This window comes from Acartia tonsa, chromosome 1 (assembly GCF_053477335.1).
Source record: "Acartia tonsa isolate MP-2025a chromosome 1, ASM5347733v1, whole genome shotgun sequence".
Classification (NCBI taxonomy): Eukaryota; Metazoa; Arthropoda; class Copepoda; order Calanoida; family Acartiidae; genus Acartia; species Acartia tonsa.
This window is the reverse complement of record NC_137260.1, coordinates 31,003,892-31,024,212: the sequence shown is the minus strand read 5'-3', so window position 1 is coordinate 31,024,212 and position 20,321 is coordinate 31,003,892. Positions and strand designations below refer to the sequence as shown.

Genomic DNA, 20,321 nt, shown 5'->3' with positions numbered 1-20,321 from the left:
TAATTATTTGTTATTTCTTTCAGATTTTGAAATTATTTAGTAATGTTTTAGTTTATAAATTATAATACTTAATAGTTAATAGTTATTAATACCTTTATTTTCTAAAATCTTCTTGAAGGATTCCATGTAATACTTGTGCTGCCCCTGCAGCCAGTTATGAAGCTGTTTGCTGGTGGGTGCATCCTGCTTCTTGCCTTTCTCAAGTAAACCGACCTGCTTGGCGATGAGATGGTCAAAGGCATTGGCATCCTTATCCTTAAAGCGAATTTTTTAAAGTTAGTATGTTTTTCAACCTATTTTTAAAAAATACACTATTCTAACTGACATGAAGATATATTTCGATTTTAGCAATCATTTTCAATTAATTTTGTTTAAAAAAATATAGGTATGAGACATTAGATAACAGCAAATATGATCAAAAATATTAAACATACATTTACCTTAAAGCGAAGGAAACTTTCATTATTAACCAGTTTTCCTGTTATGTGGCGCAGCGCTTCTAGGGCAGTGACGTATATTTTGACTTCATGGATAACTTCAGCATCTGCCTGGGCCTGTTGAAACTTCCTCTGAAAGCTGGCCAGGTTCACTCCCTTCCTATACTCTCGGTAAACATCTCTGTGGTCAATGATCCAGTGACGGGTAAACCTCCTAAACAGGTAAGCAATTAATATTATTTTTTTTAGCAAAGCTACTCTATAATTCACCTTGTCTGTCAGTATATATTTTTAATCAATGTTTATGAATACTTAATACCAGTGTTCTGGAGCCGGGAGCAGCAACATTTTTTGTGGAGCCGGATCCGGAGCCGTATTTTTTGTTAAAAACGGCTCCGGCTCCGGACTAGGTAAAAATGATTTTTTAAAGTAATATTATAATTTGGCAACGGTCTATTTCCATATAATAAACTGAAAAACTATTGTTACTTAACAAATAGACACACATCCTTCTACTTTTATATAGCTTTAATCAAATAAAAGCAAAATATTTTATATTATTTATCTTATTTTATCAAATTCAATAATGGAAAAAAATTGATATATTAATTTTAAGGTAGGAGCCAGAGCTGGAGCCGGAGCCGGGAGCCGTATTTCCAAATACGGCTCCCCGGAGCCGGAGCCGCATCAAAATTATACGGCTCCGGCACGTTGCGTTAATACATCATGTTATTTTATGTCAACTTAATATTATTACCTAAGAAGGTTAGTTTCTTGCAGTATAAATTTCTCTCTTGGTTTTCCCTCTGTGGGGTATTCTTTCACGTGGTATGTGCCATCCCAGGTATGGAAGTTACAGTATTTGCACCCCCGCCCCCACGGGGTCTTATGCTGACCCTTTCCAGGGTAGTTGGGGATCATGTAAGCATGATCTTCAAGCACTTTAACCAAGTAGACATAAACCTGAAGTAATTTTAATTTTATTAAACATTTTATTTAATAATCTCACACCTGTAACTCTTTTTTTAGTTGTGTTCCTTTCTTGACTTTTAGTTTTGCTTTCAAAAAGTGTCACTTTTGCCCCCCCCCCCCCTCTACATTTTATTATTATTTTTAGTATTTATGTTTGTACCTTATCACCATTACTATATGTTATCCTCTTCCCATCAAGAATTGCCCCCCCCCCCCTCTACATTTTATTATTATTTTTAGTATTTATGTTTGTACCTTATCACCATTACTATATGTTATCCTCTTCCCATCAAGGCGGTCATAGAGCGAGTGTGTGTCCCCTTGTACTGTACCCACGCAGTCTAGGTAATCAATAGAACAGTTAATTTAATATATAGGTAAAGTAAAACAAACTAGTATTCTAGAAATTTATGTATTTACGGTTGAGATTGTATGGTTATTAATTATAAATATAATATAATGTATTTTATTTAAGTACAGACAAATAGACATCCTGTCAATTAAATTTTTAATGTTACTACCTATGTTATTGATATTAATTATACTAATTTAAGCTTACCTTTGATGAACATATGTTCCGTACTGTCACTGTTCATCTTGGGTTTATTCTTGGATCCTGCTTTACGGCCACCTCTCCCTTTTGGCTTTTCTCCAGCTGGGGATGACTGTGCTGAAGAAGGTGTGTCTCCAGCTGGTGTTGTAGGTGTGGCTGCGGCTTTAGGTGTGGCTGCGGCTTTAGGTGTGGCTGTTGTACTTGTAGGTGATGGAGACGGCGGCGGCGTTACGTTGAGTGGGCGCATTGGTGATGTATCTGGTGTTGTTTGTGAAGCTGGTTGTGGGCTTGCTGGTTTTGACCTTAAAATAATTAATTAATTAATTAATATTATTTTTCCCTTGCCCTCTGGACAAAATATAAAAATTATTTGGCTACTTGTTTTTTTTACCTCGATTGGGGAGAAGGTTTGGGGGGTGAAGTTGGATTTTCAGGTTCTGGGCTGTCAGGTTAAATTTATTAAGTATAACTATATATCTAATCGTTTTTATATAACTCTAAAATAAAACGATATTACGGATTTACGTTAATATGTTAATACAGTTAATTTTGTAAGTATAACTATATACGGTTTTTTTTTGACTTCAGTTGAAAGAAATGCAAAAAAATATATTTGATAACTTAGTAGAAATTATAATTGTACATCCTATATCCGTAAAATATATATACGGGTTTTACTTGACTTCAGTTGAAAGAAATCGGTTTTTTTATATAACTCTTAGAATAAATGCTTTGCTTCTTTTATTTTTGTGGTCATAGAATATCAATAGCTCAATGTCAATAGTCTATAAAGTTAATTTTGTAAGTAAAACTATATACGGTTTTTTAATTGTATAATTGTATAATATTTGAAATAGAATTCATTTAAATTTATGAGAAAGAAAAATCTGTAAGAAATATAAATGCAGGTGTTAAAACCTTATAAAAAGAGGGGAGAATTTCATTAGATTGGTTTAGCCTGGTAGTAATGGTTAGTTAGAAGGAGGGGTGGGGGAGGGAGATAAACAACAAGATTTAATTTCTCACGGAAATACATTTTGATTTTTGTCTGTCTATCTTTTATGTTGCTTCAGAAAATATATATTTATCGCATCGTATTATAGACATATTATAGACATTTTCGTTTTTATTTATGTAAATAAATCAGAAATAGCTTCGCTTCAAAAGTTAGTTTCTATAGTTTTACTTTTAACATATTATAGACATTTTCGTTTTTATTTATGTAAATAAATCAGAAATAGCTTCGCTTCAAAAAATAGTTTCTATAGTACTTTTACTTTTAACATATTATAGACATTTTCCGTGGATTTTAATTTTTAAAATATATCTTTAGTTTTTTTTCACAAAGCCGTAATTTGTCGATATAAGTCGATTTAATTTTTTTATTAAAAAGAAATAGATATCATTCTAGAAATCTACATACAAAGAAATAAAAACTTGACTTAAGTACTCGTTTTTATGGTAAATAAAAATATCGTCTGTACTTTCCTAGGAGTTTTATGAAGGCTTTTTGATCAATTATACAAACTACAAAGATATGATGATAGTAACCAAATTTAGATAATCACTTTAATAATTTTAGTTCTTTCTTTTTGTCTGTCTATCTTTTATTAAATACAAATCGTAAAATTCGGAATAACTATATACGGTTTTTTTGGACTTCAGTTGAAAGAAATCGTTTTTACTTTCCGGTCATACGCTTATAATACGATGTGATAATTTGATAAATATCTATTTTTTGAATTAAATTTATCGCCTGGACAGACATACTTACAAAGCTATGTTCATATATATTTAAGATTTTAGATTAGTTTGTTTCCCTTCAGTATTTTTTTTTTTTTGGAGCGAAGCTATTTCATAATTAAGTTTTTTAAAATTTTTATAGACATTTTTCCGTGCATTTTAAATTTGTTTCAATTTTCCCATAATTACTAAAATAAAAGAATAATGTCAGTTTGATAATAAAAGTACTCGTTTTTATGGTAAATAAAATTAACATATCTTCGCTTAATCGCTGTACAATATTTATTTTTGGGGGGGGGGGGCGGGGAGGAAAAATTTATGTCACCTGATTAAGGAAGGGAAACTGGAAGGGTCAACTTAACTGAACTCACATGAGAAATATGAGATCTTCATACAGAACAATAATTTTCTATAATTAGGGTCAGTTTGTCCGTCGACTATTTGTCGACTATTCTGAACTATTTAAGTGTTATTATCCGTTTGTTATACAGTTTCAGAAATCGTTTTAATCTTACAGAACAATAGCTTTTTTATAATTAGGGCTGGTCAATCTCCGTAAGAAAGCGGATAGCTTTTTTCATTTCTGGTAATGTAGGCATTTGCTTCCTGTATCCGTTTGTCATAAAGTTTCAGTACTAGTTTTTATGGATGTTTTAATCCTTGTTAATATTCCCCAATATACAAGGTATATTGATAAAAGCGTTTTTTTTTTGGGGGGGGGGGGGAACATTTATGACCGCATAAAGCTAAGGGTCAACTCATGATACAGGAAATATGAGACCTTAGAGAACAAGGACAAATCGTTACAATTTACAAAACTAACTCCAATCCAAATAAAATAAAAATATTTATTTTCATTTTATTTAAGTCAACATAGTTTATTTATTTATTTAGATTATTTATTTCATTAAAGTAAAAAAAGTTATGATTATTGTTTTGTTAGTATGTTAGGTTAAATAATAAATTAGTACATATTACTTGAGTTAGAATGATTAATACATTATTTAATGGTTATTGGTGGTTTATTTTTTAACTTTTCTTTCACTTTATGATATTAGCAAGTTTGATATATGGTTGAGTTGAAATGTAGAAGACAGTAAGCAGGGTGGAGGGTTGGATAATGTAGGGTGTTGGATCTTTGGAAGGTGGATTATTATAGAGTAGATACGCTGAAAGCCTGAAACAAAAAATCTTAAGTCTTAACAGCTATGTGAGGGAGAGGGGGGGGGGTGGTAATTTATCTATCCTTTACAACCCTCTCACATACTCACACGACAATACAAATACACATAATAAATACTAGGATATGACAATGAAAGAAAAATCGAGATTTTTGGAATAAAGAAAGGGGAGAATAAATTATTTAAAAGTCTTATCTATTATACAAATTTTATATCTAAGTTTTCATATTTATTGAATTGTTTACAAGTAAAACTGATATGGTTCTGATATCGCAAAAACCAATCAACCAATATTATTTTTTTATAATTCATTCTAAAAAAATAAAAAAAACTCATCAATATTTAATTTTTAAAGTTTTCATATTTATTGAATTGTTTAAAAGTATAACTGATATGGTTCTGAGTTCTGATATCGCAAAAACCAATCAACCAATATTATTTTTTTTATAATTCATTCTATAAAAATAAAAAACTCATCAATATTTAATTTTTAAAAAAAATTGTATAAAAAGTAAAAAAAAACACTGAGAAAATATTAGGTGTAGAGGTTTCGTGTTTTTTCTAGACAGCCATATTGGCTATTTTTCCAAATTTTGACGAAACGAAAAAATTTATTGGAAAATATCAGTAAATATTAACTTTCAGGATCGTAAAAATTTAGAAAAGATTTTAATATTTAGGTTTCCTGTCCAAATTCAACCCTTTCCCTAATTATTATAAACGTCTTTGGACAGTTAGAAAATAGGGGGAATATTAAAGAAATATTGACCCGACAGTTTCAAATTTCCATCGTCAAAGATCTATTGAATAGATTTCAAGTAGACATATGTCTGCCTGGTTCTATCTTTTGATGATTGAATCATATCATACCTGGTTCTATCTTGTGATGATCGAATCATATCATACCTAGTTCTATCTTGTGATGGTTGAATCATATCATACCTGGTTCTATCTTGTGATGATTGAATCATATCATACCTGGTTCTATCTTGTGATGATTGAATCATATCATACCTGGTTCTATCTTGTGATGATTGAATCATATCATACCTGGTTCTATCTTGTGATGATTCATACCTGGTTCTATCTTGTGATGATTCAATCATATCATACCTGGTTCTATCTTGTGATGATTGAATCATATCATACTTGGTTATATCTTGTGATGATTGAATCATATCATACCTGGTTATATCTTGTGATGATTGAATCATATCATACCTGGTTCTATCTTGTGATGATTGAATCATATCATACTTGGTTATATCTTGTGATGATTGAATCATATCATACCTGGTTATATCTTGTCATGATTGAATCATATCATACTTGGTTATATCTTGTGATGATTGAATCATATCATACTTGGTTATATCTTGTGATGATTGAATCATATCATACCTGGTTATATCTTGTCATGATTGAATCATATCATACTTGGTTCTATCTTGTGATGATTGAATCATATCATACCTGGTTCTATCTTGTGATGATTGAATCATATCATACTTGGTTCTATCTTGTGATGATTGAATCATATCATACCTGGTTCTATCTTGTGATGATTGAATCATATCATACCTGGTTCTATCTTGTGATGATTCAATCATATCATACCTGGTTCTATCTTGTGATGATTGAATCATATCATACTTGGTTATATCTTGTGATGATTTAATCATATCATACCTGGTTCTATCTTGTGATGATTGAATCATATCATACCTGGTTCTATCTTGTGATGATTGAATCATATCATACTTGGTTCTATCTTGTGATGATTGAATCATATCATACCTGGTTCTATCTTGTGATGATTGAATCATATCATACCTGGTTCTATCTTGTGATGATTGAATCAAAGACTTCATACTTTTTAACTGGGAGAAGTGCATAGACATGTCTAAACAAAATTATCATCATATCATGGCCATACACTGAATTTCAATCATCCTTATGAAACTTATAGGATGTTTGTCCGTCTGTATTTCTGACTTTTTTTCTGTTCTCCTTTATGGTGTAAATTCTCATAGGTCCTTAGAAGGTCTATCATTATTTTTGGAGAGGGTACAAGAGAAATCACCCCGAGGTAAAAGTCTCCCTAAAATGAATTTTTTACGTTTTCTTCTCAAAGTTGGAAGTGAGGGAACGAATATTTTGTAGAATATTAATGAAATATGAATAATTTCCTCATGAAATGTTTAAACTTAGATTCAGTTGAATTTTCTTTGTTTGCTTTAATCAAACTAGAGATTTCAGTAATGTTTTACATTTAAGCAAATTTTCTTAGGTTCTTTTCTAAAATTGACAAGTGTAAAACCAAATATATGTCCATATTTTAAGTTAGGTTGGGTAAAGTAAGGGTTAATCAATGCCACCAGATGTTGTCATTTAATCAATATCCAATGAAATGTAGACTTACAGACAACAACCCTTATATTTGAAAACTTTTGTCAGTAATTACTATTCCAATATTTAAATCAGTTTCGCTCAATTCATGCTGAAGACATTCTCCTTATTAGGTATCATATTACTGTTTTAATTCAATTGAGATGAATTTTTTAGCAGGATCAAGAAACACTCAAGTAGACAGAAAAGATAAAAAGAATAAAACAAAAAAAGAACAAAAGGAAAACAGGAATTCTAAAAAAAGAAACAAAATCGTTTTAAATTGTAATCTATAATAAAAGCAAGATTTTAAAGAATTGATAAGGATTGTAAATGGTAAATTTGAGGAAATAGCTCAATCATTACTTTATTATATTATGTTCTAGAAATATATATTAGCCACCTGACCCTATTGTTATACCTGTATGTAGTACCATCTCTATCATAAGAGATCTAAATTCTCTAAACTCTGCCTTGTTCATATTGTTCAATATATTGCACTCGTTTTCGCTCATTGTCCTAAAAACATAAAATTATTGTTTAATCTTTTAAACGCAAAGCTTTTTTACATAAAGGTGTTTTTGTCCGTTATTTTTCAGTTCTTTTCAGATAAAAAAATTTGTTTATTAAATTATCTTATTAACTTTTAATTGATTTTGAATCAGTGAGTCCTAGAAAAAAGGCAAAATATTAAGTATTACGCATTCACTTAATTTAAGAACTTATTTACATTGTATTTTGTCCATGCTTTACTAAATATTATGTTACTTCAAAGTCAGAAAAGCTGTAATTCTAGCGGTTGTTCGAATATCTGAGTTCTTAAGTTTAAACTCAGTTTTTCATTTACTGTCTTTTCTAACAACTACTGATCATAATTAACCCCGCGACTGTGGCATAAGACGTAGTGCTTCTGCTTGTTGTACTGGAGGCCAATCAATCAATCAATCAACAAGGCATAAAGAGGAAATCCTGACAAAGTTGTGCTATCAAAGTTTTGGCCATCTGCTGGTCGTTTGAACGCGCAAACAAGCACTTCACTAGCAAGATTTGGTTCTGAGATTTACCAAAATAATATTTTCTGTCCTCTAGAGGTTTTTGAGGTTGTTGGTCATAATTAAAAATCTTACTTGAAGAACTCAGCGACGTGGTGGTTCTCCAGGACTGCCCTGTCGTTGTAGAGCATGGCTAGCTGAGAGCCAGACTGGATGTGGAAATTGTTCGTAGTTCCAGAGTGGTCATAGTCGTGGATTATAGCGGAGAATAACAGTGCAAACACCTAAATAAAACAAAAAGATTAGTTTTCATAAAAAATCGTATTTTTTCAAAACAAAACAAAGATTACTGTAGAGTTATGCAAATTTTCATATAGACACATACATCCTCTACTACTTTGACAGATATACATCAAATTACTGCATAGAACGTTTTTTTTTAAGATAAAGCAAACTTATCAGTAATAATATATGTGTTTTATATTATAGATATTTTCAATAAGAAACAGTGAATGTTTATTTTGAATTCGTACTATAGTCCTTTTTACAATAAATTAATGTAAATATAAAATCTAGCTTTTATCTAAATAATTTTTTCTACTCTCATGGTGTGACGAAATGGATAATAGATTATTTAGTTTTAGACAATCACTCTTTTATTTTTAAGAAAAATAAACAAGAACAGTTTTCATGAAAACTGATTCCATTTTAAAATGACAAAAAGATTACTGTCCTTTCCTGTAAAGTCATACAAACCTTAAACATATAAAAATTAAACTGCCCTCAAAAATTACCTCAATATTAATAAAAGGACCAAACATTCTTCTAGCCCTAGACGGATACACAGAGATACGGACATACAAATGACAGAATGCGGATACCGCTGTCCTAGATTGATTAGGAGCAGGAGGATTTTAAAACTAAAAGAACCATTCATCTAGCCCTACTGAAGCCAAAAATAGAGTTTTTTTTTATAGTATAGGGACGGACGGAGGACGTACGGAAATGCGAATGACAGAATACGGACGCCGTAGTGACCAAGATTGATTAGGCTCAATTATACAATTTCAAAACTGAAAGAAAAATACAAAAATACGAAAGCTTTATCAAAATAAATAAAACTGGGTGAAATAGTACAGCTCCCCATTTCTAACTAACATACAAACGAACGGACAGACAAACTAAGTACCATCTCGTTTAGATGTCCCGAAGGCCATACAATAACATGAAAGTATAAAAAATGTTAAATTGGTGGAAGAAGTGAAAACTAAATGCCTTTTTTTTCAAAAAAGTATTAAAAAATTATTGTGCTATAGACTTCAAGAAAGAGCTTAATTTCGATAACAACTGGTCTGATTGGGTTCTATATTTTAGGAAAGCTTAACAAAGTTCACAGGATGGTTTTAGGCTATTTTACTGGCCTTGTCTATCCCTTAGATGCTAAAGGCGCAGTCGTTAGTGTCTATTAATTGACAAAAGTACTCTATTACAGAAATCTGTTATAATATCCTGTAATCCATCCTTTTATCTAATTTTAGAAAATAGATTAAATAACACACTCTACAAAATTATACCAATAGATATTATAGACAAGAGTTACGATATTATAGTAAAAACTAATAGGAAAAATAAAATTTTTAAAAAAGGTAAAATATATATATAGGCATGGATAGTTGCACATTCAAATACATATATGTATATATCCTTATACTAAATTAACAGGATGTTTGTGTGTCTGTACCGAAGGATCTCGCTAACCGCTAAACCGAACGGGTTTTCCTTAACAGGGCAGCTTCTCAAATGTCCCGGGAAGGTTTATAACTATTTTCTTGATTTTTTGGACACTCATACTCCCCCCCCAAAAAAAATGAAAAATCCCCCCGCCCCGAAAAATTTTTTTTTTTGTTCTTTGATTGACTTAACTGAAACTGCATTGCTTCGCTACTTGGACGTATTTGTACTTGGTTTTCTCAAAAACTTCCCTCAAAGTATCCGTCCCTCTTTATTTTCTCTATTTAACCTGTTTTATGTATAAAAAATAAATAATGGTATTTCTGGGGAAACAAAGAGAGGAATTCTGTTTTATTGACACCTAGGTGGTGACACAAAATATCAAAATCACATTTAATGTTATATTTCAAATTTTGGTATTCCGGGGAAACAAAGAGAGAAATTCTTTTTTTATTGACTAAATATAATAAACACAAAATTTGATTTGAATTAAGTTCATAAACATCCCTTCCATTACAACGACAAAATTAAACATAAAAGTTTAAAGTAAAGCACAACTATTTTTTTCAATTTGTTATACCTCCCTTTCTATTCTATTAGAATGCATAATAAATCACTGTGTGTGGATGAGTTTTTAGGCTTGATTTTCAATATATTACACATAAAACAATTTGTTCCCTTCTTTAATCTCTTTAACATTTTTTATATATAACATTTAATGTTCTAAACTACTTTAAATAATGTCTAATAATGTATAAAAAGCGAAAACAAAATTTTTAATTTTAAAACTTTGAAATTATTTGCTTTGAATGGATGTCAATTGTAACTAAATATAATTGAAAGCGAGCAATGGTCCCCCCACCCTATGTTTAAAAATAAATTGAAAATAAGCGGGGTAGATTTTTCTTTATGCCTAAACACTGCGGTGCCTATATCTGCTATGACCTAACCCGACGGGACTACCCTTCCCCATTATTTTATCTATGATATCATAAAACTTCCCCTCCCCCCTTTATTTAAAAATTAGGGAGGGGTGGGGGTGATTCTGTGCTTGCTAAGCACCGCTAATATAGATTTGACTCTGTTACCTCTAAATCTGAGAGCCAATCCTTGAGTCCTGTCTGTGAGATGAACCAATGGGTTGTCTGTAGGACGTCACTGGCATGCAGGTTGTTGTGGTACGGGTTCTGGTTCCTAGCGAAGGCGGTACAGTTGTTATGTATATCATTCAGCGATTGGATTAAACCTTTTACCCACTTTATAAAATATTTTTGACTCTGGCGATTAAGTAAATGCCTAATATTTCTTAGCCTTGACTAAACCAAAAATAAAGAGTCAAAATTCAAATTCAATGTGATTCACCAACAAATACTACAAGAGGTTTGGAATAACTTTATACAATTGCCATGTTATGCATTTTTTGTCGAGAAACTATGGTGGTTGCAGAGGGACAGAGTAACTCGAAATTATCATGTGACGTCATAAAAATTAGGAAGATGAGAGGAGAAGTGGGAAAGAAAACCTCTAAAAAAGAGATGGATAATCCCTCATGTTTATGACGTCATTTTATCCCTCTACTGGTGGTTTCTTAGAGAAATGTAGAAAGACGAAAGGAAAAAAGTAGTTATGATACTAAAAAGGATGCTGCCATTTCTACAACAACAAAAAAGTAAAGACATTGGATTTTTGACTTGTTGTTGTCAATATTAGGTTTATAATTGGCAATATTTTTTTTCTCACAGTTAGTTTTATTGTCATTTTTACACATTTGAAATGATAATGCAACTAAAAATATTTGCTGTAAAGCATTTGAACTGCCGTTCCTGGCGTAGCCAGCTTCTAGATGTGACAGTAATGTTTCCAGGGTGGAGGGAGGAATCTTGTATTTGTGCAAACACCCATGGATCTGTAGCAAATGGTAACCTAAACAAAATATAATCATTGTTGAGACAAAACATTGTTATTCTGTGCCTTATTGGCCAACCATTTGTAATTTGTAATAAGAGTACTTTAGACAACCTTTAAGTTAAATGTTATTTTTTATTGGTGGTAGAGTTTCCTGTAGTTGTTTGGGTAGGATTCAAGAATAATGAGAATATTTACATGTTTTTATTTAAAAAATAATCACAAAACCTTGATAATTTAACAATATAAAATAACATAAAATAAAGTTAACATATAGAGTTTCAAAAGCAAAGGATTATTGATCATTGTCTATCACCTAATCAAATTTTATGAAATCTAATCTTCCTTGTTTGTAAATTATATTTGATTTTAAAACTTCTCATATCACAAAGTTCTAATTAAATTGTATAATCATGATATCTATAATACAAAGTAGCTTGATGTTTGTCTGTCTGTCCGTCCGTCCGTCTGCAGCTTAAGATCTCGGTAACCACTGAACTGATTGGATTCTACTCTTCAGGGTATATACCTATCGGTCCTGTGGTGGTTTTAAGCTATTTTCTTGGGGGGTGGGACACCCCTAACCCCCCAAAAAATGAAAATCCCCCCCCCCCAATTTTCTTTTTTGCAGAAGATTTCCTTGGTCCTTTTTTTTGCATAAGATTTCCTTGGTCCTTTTTGTTATGCAGAAGATTTCCTTGGTCCTTTTACGAATTTCACCAAATTTTTTTTTATCACCTCTTGGGGAAAACCCCTAGAGGCTAGGGGTGAAGCCGATAGTGTAATTATAAAGTAGTGAGGGGACACTGGACTGTAAATTATACTGATCTCCAAAGTCTTATAAACACATTTACTTATTTCACTTTAGGAAATTTTTTGTTGTTTATCAAAAACAAAAGTGTCCAAACTATTCCACCAGTAATTTAATCTGCAGATTTTTTATCAAAATGTTTTGTCCATAGTCTTACCATCCCTTGAGATCCCTGATTATTATAAATAACATGATATAATAATGCGGAGATTAAAAAAAGTTCATTCTTTTCACAGTAAATCTTTATAGTATTAAAAATTCAACTATATTTAATATGATGTTATATAACTGTAGTTTTTTGTTCTGCATTGTGCTGTACTTAGTATTGTAATTGTATCAGAAGGGAAGCATACCTCGAGTCATGTGTCATGCTCTTTGTGAAAATTCTTTGTGTTCCTTAAACCTTATTCCGATGTCCAGAAAAGACAACATTTCCTCTAAAATGTTACCTCCGATGTTGCGGCATTCACATGCAAGAGTTTGTTGTGATTCTCTGAGCGCGTTTTCTCCTTTGTTTGTCAGAGAATGCAGAAACGGATATTTTTTGAATGTTGAAACGGAATGTTGAAACCCTGCTGTAAGTTTGTCCGGCTTGCATGAGACGTAACCCAGGTAAAAATATTACATTCGTGCTTAGTATAAGGCCTAAAATCACTAAAAGTTTCTCCGATAAGTAAAAAGTTTCTCCGATAAGTAAAAAGCAAATTATTTCTTTTGTTGTTAATAATGAAAACCAATCGTGCCTATGTAACCTGATCATTTCAAAGTAATACGCTTATGAATAATGCTCTGTATTTGGTTAAATCGATTATGATCATTTTATTGTCTGATCTAATAATCGCATTCATCTGTATCATTTTAACTGATGTATTTTATATTTTTTTAGAGTGTTGGTTTTCATCCTAAAATGCACAAGATTAGTAAACCTTCTGGTTTCTTCCTCATCGGACAGCTAGTTGTGGGTCGATTACTGATCGCTATGGTTTGACTGCACGTATAAGATCTCAAGTCATAACAGAGCGATACAGTAATAATACGTAGACAAACAAGGTCAATTATGTATAAAAGCAGCGCAGAATGAAAATACACAAAAGAAATAAATTATATAAATGAATTGGGTAAAAATCAACCTATGAATCAAATTACAGACAATGATGTTTTTATATTCCTTGTGTAATTGTTTAGGATCCCTGCACAAAAGAACACTTATCTTATACAGCAGCTGAGTAAATATCAGACGGACGGATGGACACTCATAATCTTCATAGATGCTGTTTTATTAATAATTCTTTTAAAGAAATATTTTTAAACAATTCTTATATAATACCTTCGAAAAAATAAATATAATTAACATTATCTTATGAAAGAAAAATGGTATGTAATAATAAAATTGTTGTAAATGATTTCCTATAATCATTTTTCCATTTCCAACTACATATCATAATAATAATATTCTTCTATTTCTTTTATAGTTAGGATTTAGAAAGATCAAATTTTCACTTATTTTCTTATACTTTTAGAAGTCATAGAATTGAAATATTATTTCAGGAAATATCTATCTCTACAAATAAGTCATTACAGTCCTAACTTATATTAAATTAGTAAATTCATTGTACTTGAAAGTCCTAACTTGGTATAATTCCCCAACCTATCTTATTATAATTATTTGCTGCTTCAATAATATGTGAATACCAATTAGTAAAATGCAACAACAGCAGAATAGCCAGCAAAATCCTCTTTTTTCTGTATAGTACTCAACCAAATAAACTGGATGACTCATACTCTAAAGGAAAATTTTCCTATGTCCCTCAACCCACGCTTGTTTAATAACCCCTACTCTTATTTTTAAAGCACTGAAACAAAAGAATCTAGATTTTAAATGTAAATGAGGAAGAGGGGAGGTTAAATAGTGTTCTTCAACAAAGATTGGATTCTATTGAATAATCTGCAATATCTATTATTTCTATATTATACAGATATCAATAATGAGATATTGATTGGTAACCTTTCAGTAAATTGATTAGGTAAGCTATCCATTCTCTTCTCCATTTTCTCTTATTTTCTCCTTTTCTTCAAACATTTAATGATGCTCTTCTAGACCTTTTTTTCGTGTTTCTAATTTTGTAAAAAGAGCTTCTTTAATTTAAATAAGGACGATTTACCAAAAGCGTAACATACAAACGGATGTGCGGGCTTGTGAAAATAATCATTCCCATATAAACAACCCCTTAAATAGTGGATGTAAATAACTCATTCCATTGCAAAAAACGCGATCTTTGGTTTGTTTAAATGTCCATTTATTTAGCATTTTTCAAGATTGTCAAGCGTGGGAAAATTTTTAGAATGTGGGAACCATTTATTTTGATTTAAATGGTACATATGATTTTCATTTAAATTCATTTTTTGGACCTGTGAGAAAATTTTTTTAACGTGAGAACCATTTAATTTTCATTGAATTTCATATTTTGGAAGTGTGGGAAAAAACGGGAAAAAATATATTTTTTAGTATAAAGAAATGTTCTATCGGTTTCAAACCTTTTTCATTTGATAGATCATACTGACTTTGGAAAAACTGTCAGACCGATTTTTGAAATTCAATCTGTGAAAAAAGATATTCAAGTTTTAATTTTTTGTTTTGAAAATATTATTTAACATGTATTGTCGCCATCTTGGATTATGATAATTTTTTTTGTTAGAAGATTTTTTTTCTAAAATATTTTTAAAAAATTAACTTTTTACAATAAAAAATCTTTGAACTTAAATTGACCAATAATTCAAAGATTTTTTCTCTTTGATTTGGAAGATTTTTTATGATTTTTATTTTTAATGTCAAATAAAAACACAACAGTGAAAAAAAATGAAAATTAAATGAAAAAACGTTTTATGATTTTATTCAAGAAATTATTTGCTAACATCACCTTTTTGTTGCAATAGAATGTTATTTAAGCAAACAAAATTTAGCATAAATGGATATTTAAATCCCTCGGTATTAAATGATGAGCTAACGCTCGATCATTTAATACCTTGGGATTTAAATATCCATTTATGCTAAATTTTGTTTGCTTAAATAACTCATTTATTTCCCTGGTATCTCATTTATATCCCTGGTATGATTTTAGAAGATTTTTAATTTTTTTTTGAAGATTTTATAATTTTTATTAATTACTAAAAGAAAGAAAATATAAGAAAAATGATCATAGCCGGGAAATAAATGAAAATTAAAAACCAAAATTAAACCACATTTTAGCATAAAAAAATGAGTTTTTTGTTTAAATGAGAATGATATTCCTGTCCAGTTTTTTGTTTAGGAATGAATAAATGATGACCTATCGGTCCATCATTTATTCTCTCAGGTAAGAAATATTCATTCCTAAACAAAAAACTGGACAGGAATACCCCATTTATTTAGTAGCTTTTCTACTAAATCTATTCACTAATTAAAATAGATCTACATAATATAACATGTGCTAGTGCTATAACATAGTCTGCATTGCTTATATTACTATATTTAAAGTATAACAAGGATGACAACATCCATAAGTAGTGAAGCACAAAAATTATGTATAAGAATTTAAATATTAGTTGTAAAAAACATGTATATTGGGGAAAAATCACGAAACCTTTTCAACATTTTTAATTTTTTTTTAATACTTATATATTAGTACTATGACTAACAGACTGACGGTCAAAGTAAATTACATACTGGATGCTCAAAACAACGGGAAATTCAATTTTGATATTTTTAACTAAAAAAAAATTGAAATCGGACCATAAACACCAAAGATATGAGTAAAAATGTGAAAAATATAAAAACAGCCAAAAACCTGCAAAAAGGCATCCTGACCGCCATTGATGTTTTCTTGAAAAGACAGGCAATTTTATTTTGATATCTATAGCTGAAAAAATTTTGGAAATCGGTCCATAAACACCAAAGGTATCGATAAAAATGTGAAAAATACAAAAATAGCCTAAAACCTGCTTAAAGGCAGTCTGACCGTCATAGTTGTTTTCTTGAAATGACAGGAAATTTTATTTTGATATCTAAAACTGAAAATTTTTTGGATATTGGACCATAAACACCAAGGATATGGAGAAAAATGTGAAAAATACAAAAATAGCCTAAAACCTGCTAAAAAGCGGTCCGACTGCCATTGATTTTTTATAGTTAATTGTGCTCCTTAATAATGGGAATGTTGTCAAAAAATTTCAGCCTTTTATCTTTTATAGGAGCCGAGAAAATCACGTTTCCCCCAAACTAAGACATACGTACAGACGGACATTTCAAATTATAGAGTAGCTTCGCTACTAAAAAGGGATATTATTATGTAAGGGAATGCAGCTATTCTTTTATTGCCCAAAATTAACATATCTTCTAAAGGTTAAAGGAATATGTAAATGTCAGTATAAATATTAGGGCAAAGAGGGGAAGTACAACAGATAAAACTAACTTAAATAAAATTTCCAAACAAAAAACAATTTTAAAAAATTGATATTTAGAATGCGACCACTGAAAAATGTATTTTATTAGTAAAAAATACGCAAAGACGACATTCAAGTTCTCTCCACGTATTATCTCAGTTCATATTAGTGCTAGTGGGCTAAATATTTTTGTGCATTTCCCCAGTTATATAATGAATTTCCGACTATAAGTCAGTCAAAGTCATGTTTCGCTTCCTTACTTTTTGTTTACCAACCTTTTACCAACGACCAGACATACAATTGTAAATCTATTTGTCAATGAGAGTAAAATATCTATTGAATCAGAACTATGGCTTCATGGTGCTCCCAGGAAAGGCCTTGAGGAGTAAAATTTAGAAACTTTTGTCTGTTTAAAAATATATCGTTCCTAGCCTTAGAAATTACTAAAAAAACACCATTTTAAAAAGTTTATTGAGAATAATAAATATATACAAAAGATGTACTGAAAATGAATTGCCTATTTCTATACTAATTTCCAAAGTTGTACAGCAGATAACCCAATTATTGCAAACGCTATTTTTAGCTACTCCGGTCAAAGGGAAAAGCGATACAAAATTTTAATTTGTTAACTTTAAATTTTATTTTTGGAAGTTTGAAGCTTTTTTAGCTAGCAGTAAATATTGAGATAGGACGCGGAGGCTAGGTACACTTTCGGAAACTAAAATTCAGTACATCATACAAAACCATAACATAAATGTTCAGAACCGGTCTTTTTCCATTTGTATAAATCGGATTTGGAGCACTACAAAGGAAAATATTATCATTCATTTTATAAATTTGAATATTTGTGTCTGTTATGTTCTTTGACCGTATTGTACCTTGCAGGGGCGTTTTGGGGTAAGTTGTTTTTTAGGGGGGGTAAAATGGCGCGCAAAGCTCGACGAAAATTTTTCTTACCCCCCCTCCCCCCAAAATTTTTACCCCGGAGGTAAAATTTGCTTGGGGGGGAGTAATTACCCCCCCCCTGAAATATGTTGGCAGGGGTAAATTTCTTTTACCCCCCCCCCCAAAAAAAAAAAAAAAATTAACCCCGGGGTAAAATATTTAGGGGGGTAATTTAAAAACTATTAAATATTCAGTATTAAAAATGCGTGCAAAGCGCGTCAACATTTTTTTTTGTTAGGGATTATTTATTTTGGGGAGGGGGATTTACCCCTCAAAATTGTTTGGGGTGGTCCTTGGTACCTTGGCAACAGAATCGTCATTTAAATCACTGAGACATAGATTTATTTAGACACAATATCCTGACTTTTAAGCAGTTTTTCATTACATTTGCTATTAGGATCTGTATTTTTAATCAATAGTTCAATTTTTAATTACTTTTTTCAATATGTTAGGCTTAAAATACTTATAAACTATCAAACATTACTAAAAAAAATTCCGTTCTTTCAAACATGGTCTGTTTTTATATGTAATGTATCTTCTTCCTTTATTCTAGAGAGCATATAAGAATGCAGCAAGCATACAATACTTTTCATTTAAATATAACCCAGGGAGCAAGGGACTGCAAATTAAACTGGTAACTAAAGTTTTATAACAATTTATATTCGTCGTGAACTTTTGGTTGGTTCAAAACTAATAGTGTCCAAACTTATCAACCAATAATTTAAATCTATAAAAAGGGTAATTTTGTTTATGATAATTAGGGATGTATATCAATTTATGGTCCATTGTGTTATCCCAGAAGACCCCTGGATATAACCAAAAGTCACGTCACACACAAATACAATTACAGAGGATAATAGTTTCAGGATATCTATCTGTCTGTGTTTCTTTATGCTACAAACATCCCAGCATGTATTGAGCCAAGATAATCACCTTACTATTTCTATAATTATTGTCCATATGTCATAGTAGTAATAGTACAGATTTTTAACATCTTTAGTTATGACAGTGTATGGGCAGAGAAGATTCGAAACTATCACTTTAGTGACTATGAGCGGATAAACTATGTAACTTAGGTAAAAGATAAAAAAGCATTTGAATACTAATGCATTGCATAAAAAGTCTTTAAATTTACTGCTAAAACATACAGATTTAGTATCCTGCAAGTTTACCTACTAAAGCAGGATTTTATACCAACTTTAAAAGGATTTAGATAATGCACATTTTACAAGTTTTATGTTATAACTTGGCAATTTATAAAGTAGCTTAATATCTTCAAGTTTTAGTATAAATGTAAAATTAGCTCCCATAAATGATAAAAGCTAATTCTCTTTTCGTGTATTAAAGACTACCCGTAATAACGATTATAAATCAATTAATTTAAAGAAAATCAAAATACTTAAAAACAATTCAAATACGAGAAATCCATTGGAAACACTTATCAATTATTTATTTGAATTATTTTTGTTTAAAAAAAAAGACAAATACCTTAATATGTATAATCTAGAAATCTATTTTGTACATTTGTATGTCTATCTATATTGGAAAAATGACACAACTACATTATTGGATTCTTATAGGGAGATACCATTTATTTAGTTACAGGCCTTTTATTTCACTATATTTATTTTTATGTTATATAATATTGAGAATATGTATCTAATTTCGTCAGTCATATATTTTTAAGAGTATAAGCTTACCTAAATAGATGAGTGGACTACCCTTAGTAGCCTTGGCAAAGGAAAAGATATCAAAGTTCCAGTCGTCAACTAACTGAAAAAGAAATTAAATTTAAACATATTCATATTTACGATTTAATCATTCTTGTTTATTTTCATCTAATTTAACGTCTAAGGACTAGAAAGATTTTTGAAGATTTTCATTGTTAAATTGAAATGGACAATTATCTTTCAATGGAGTTTTCATTGAATGATTTCTCCCCTGTTAATTTTTTTAACATTTTTCATATAAGGAAGCGTGTATTTCGATAATATACGTGGTAATGACTAACATGCCATATTCAAATAAAATCTTTTTAACATAAATCATAAATGTAGAAGCTAGTAAAAGTGGCTACTCAGATTATGACGTAAACAAAATAACCAATGAAAGGCCAGTATACACTGTAATTGACCAATGGTAAAATTTATAGTGGCCTCTCATTGGTTAATTTTTTTGACGTCATAATTTGAGTCCGCCACTTTTACTAGCGACATAAATGTATATAAATTGATATAATAACTT

The 20,321-nt window shown here is 30.5% G+C and overlaps 2 protein-coding genes across 7 annotated transcripts in view; both read right to left on the bottom strand.

The window, feature by feature from the left end:
* Positions 1 to 20,321, bottom strand: part of LOC145329346 (dual specificity calcium/calmodulin-dependent 3',5'-cyclic nucleotide phosphodiesterase 1B-like) — a 92,845-nt gene that overhangs the window by 19,142 nt on the left and 53,382 nt on the right. For all 6 annotated transcript variants that reach the window (XR_013882877.1, XM_080173410.1, XM_080173436.1 and 3 more), the window contains 6 exons: positions 19,778 to 19,850; positions 11,823 to 11,920; positions 11,086 to 11,193; positions 8,402 to 8,550; positions 7,696 to 7,793; positions 6,720 to 6,789 (listed from right to left, as the gene is read on the bottom strand). Coding sequence is in view for 5 of the 6 variants with exons in the window: in XM_080173410.1 (XP_080029536.1) it covers positions 6,720 to 6,789; positions 7,696 to 7,793; positions 8,402 to 8,550; positions 11,086 to 11,193; positions 11,823 to 11,920; positions 19,778 to 19,850 (596 nt within the window). In the remaining variant the exon portion in view is untranslated. The remainder of the gene's footprint in view (positions 1 to 6,719; positions 6,790 to 7,695; positions 7,794 to 8,401; positions 8,551 to 11,085; positions 11,194 to 11,822; positions 11,921 to 19,777; positions 19,851 to 20,321) is intronic.
* On the bottom strand, positions 1,653 to 2,396 carry LOC145316932 (uncharacterized). The gene is made up of 2 exons (XM_080157808.1): positions 1,969 to 2,396; positions 1,653 to 1,750 (listed from the first exon to the last, which is right to left on the bottom strand). The coding sequence occupies exons 1-2, from the start codon at positions 2,207 to 2,209 to the stop codon at positions 1,653 to 1,655; spliced, it is 339 nt and encodes a 112-aa protein (XP_080013934.1). The 5' UTR covers positions 2,210 to 2,396.

Bases quoted from the DNA above. Each gene is read 5' to 3' on its own strand.
- LOC145316932 (XM_080157808.1), bottom strand. From the start codon at position 2,209: ATGCGCCCACTCAACGTAACGCCGCCGCCGTCTCCATCACCTACAAGT. The intron at 1,751-1,968 runs GTAAGCTTAAAT...TTGATTACCTAG, and splicing joins GGAACATATGTTCATCAAAG to ACTGCGTGGGTACAGTACAA.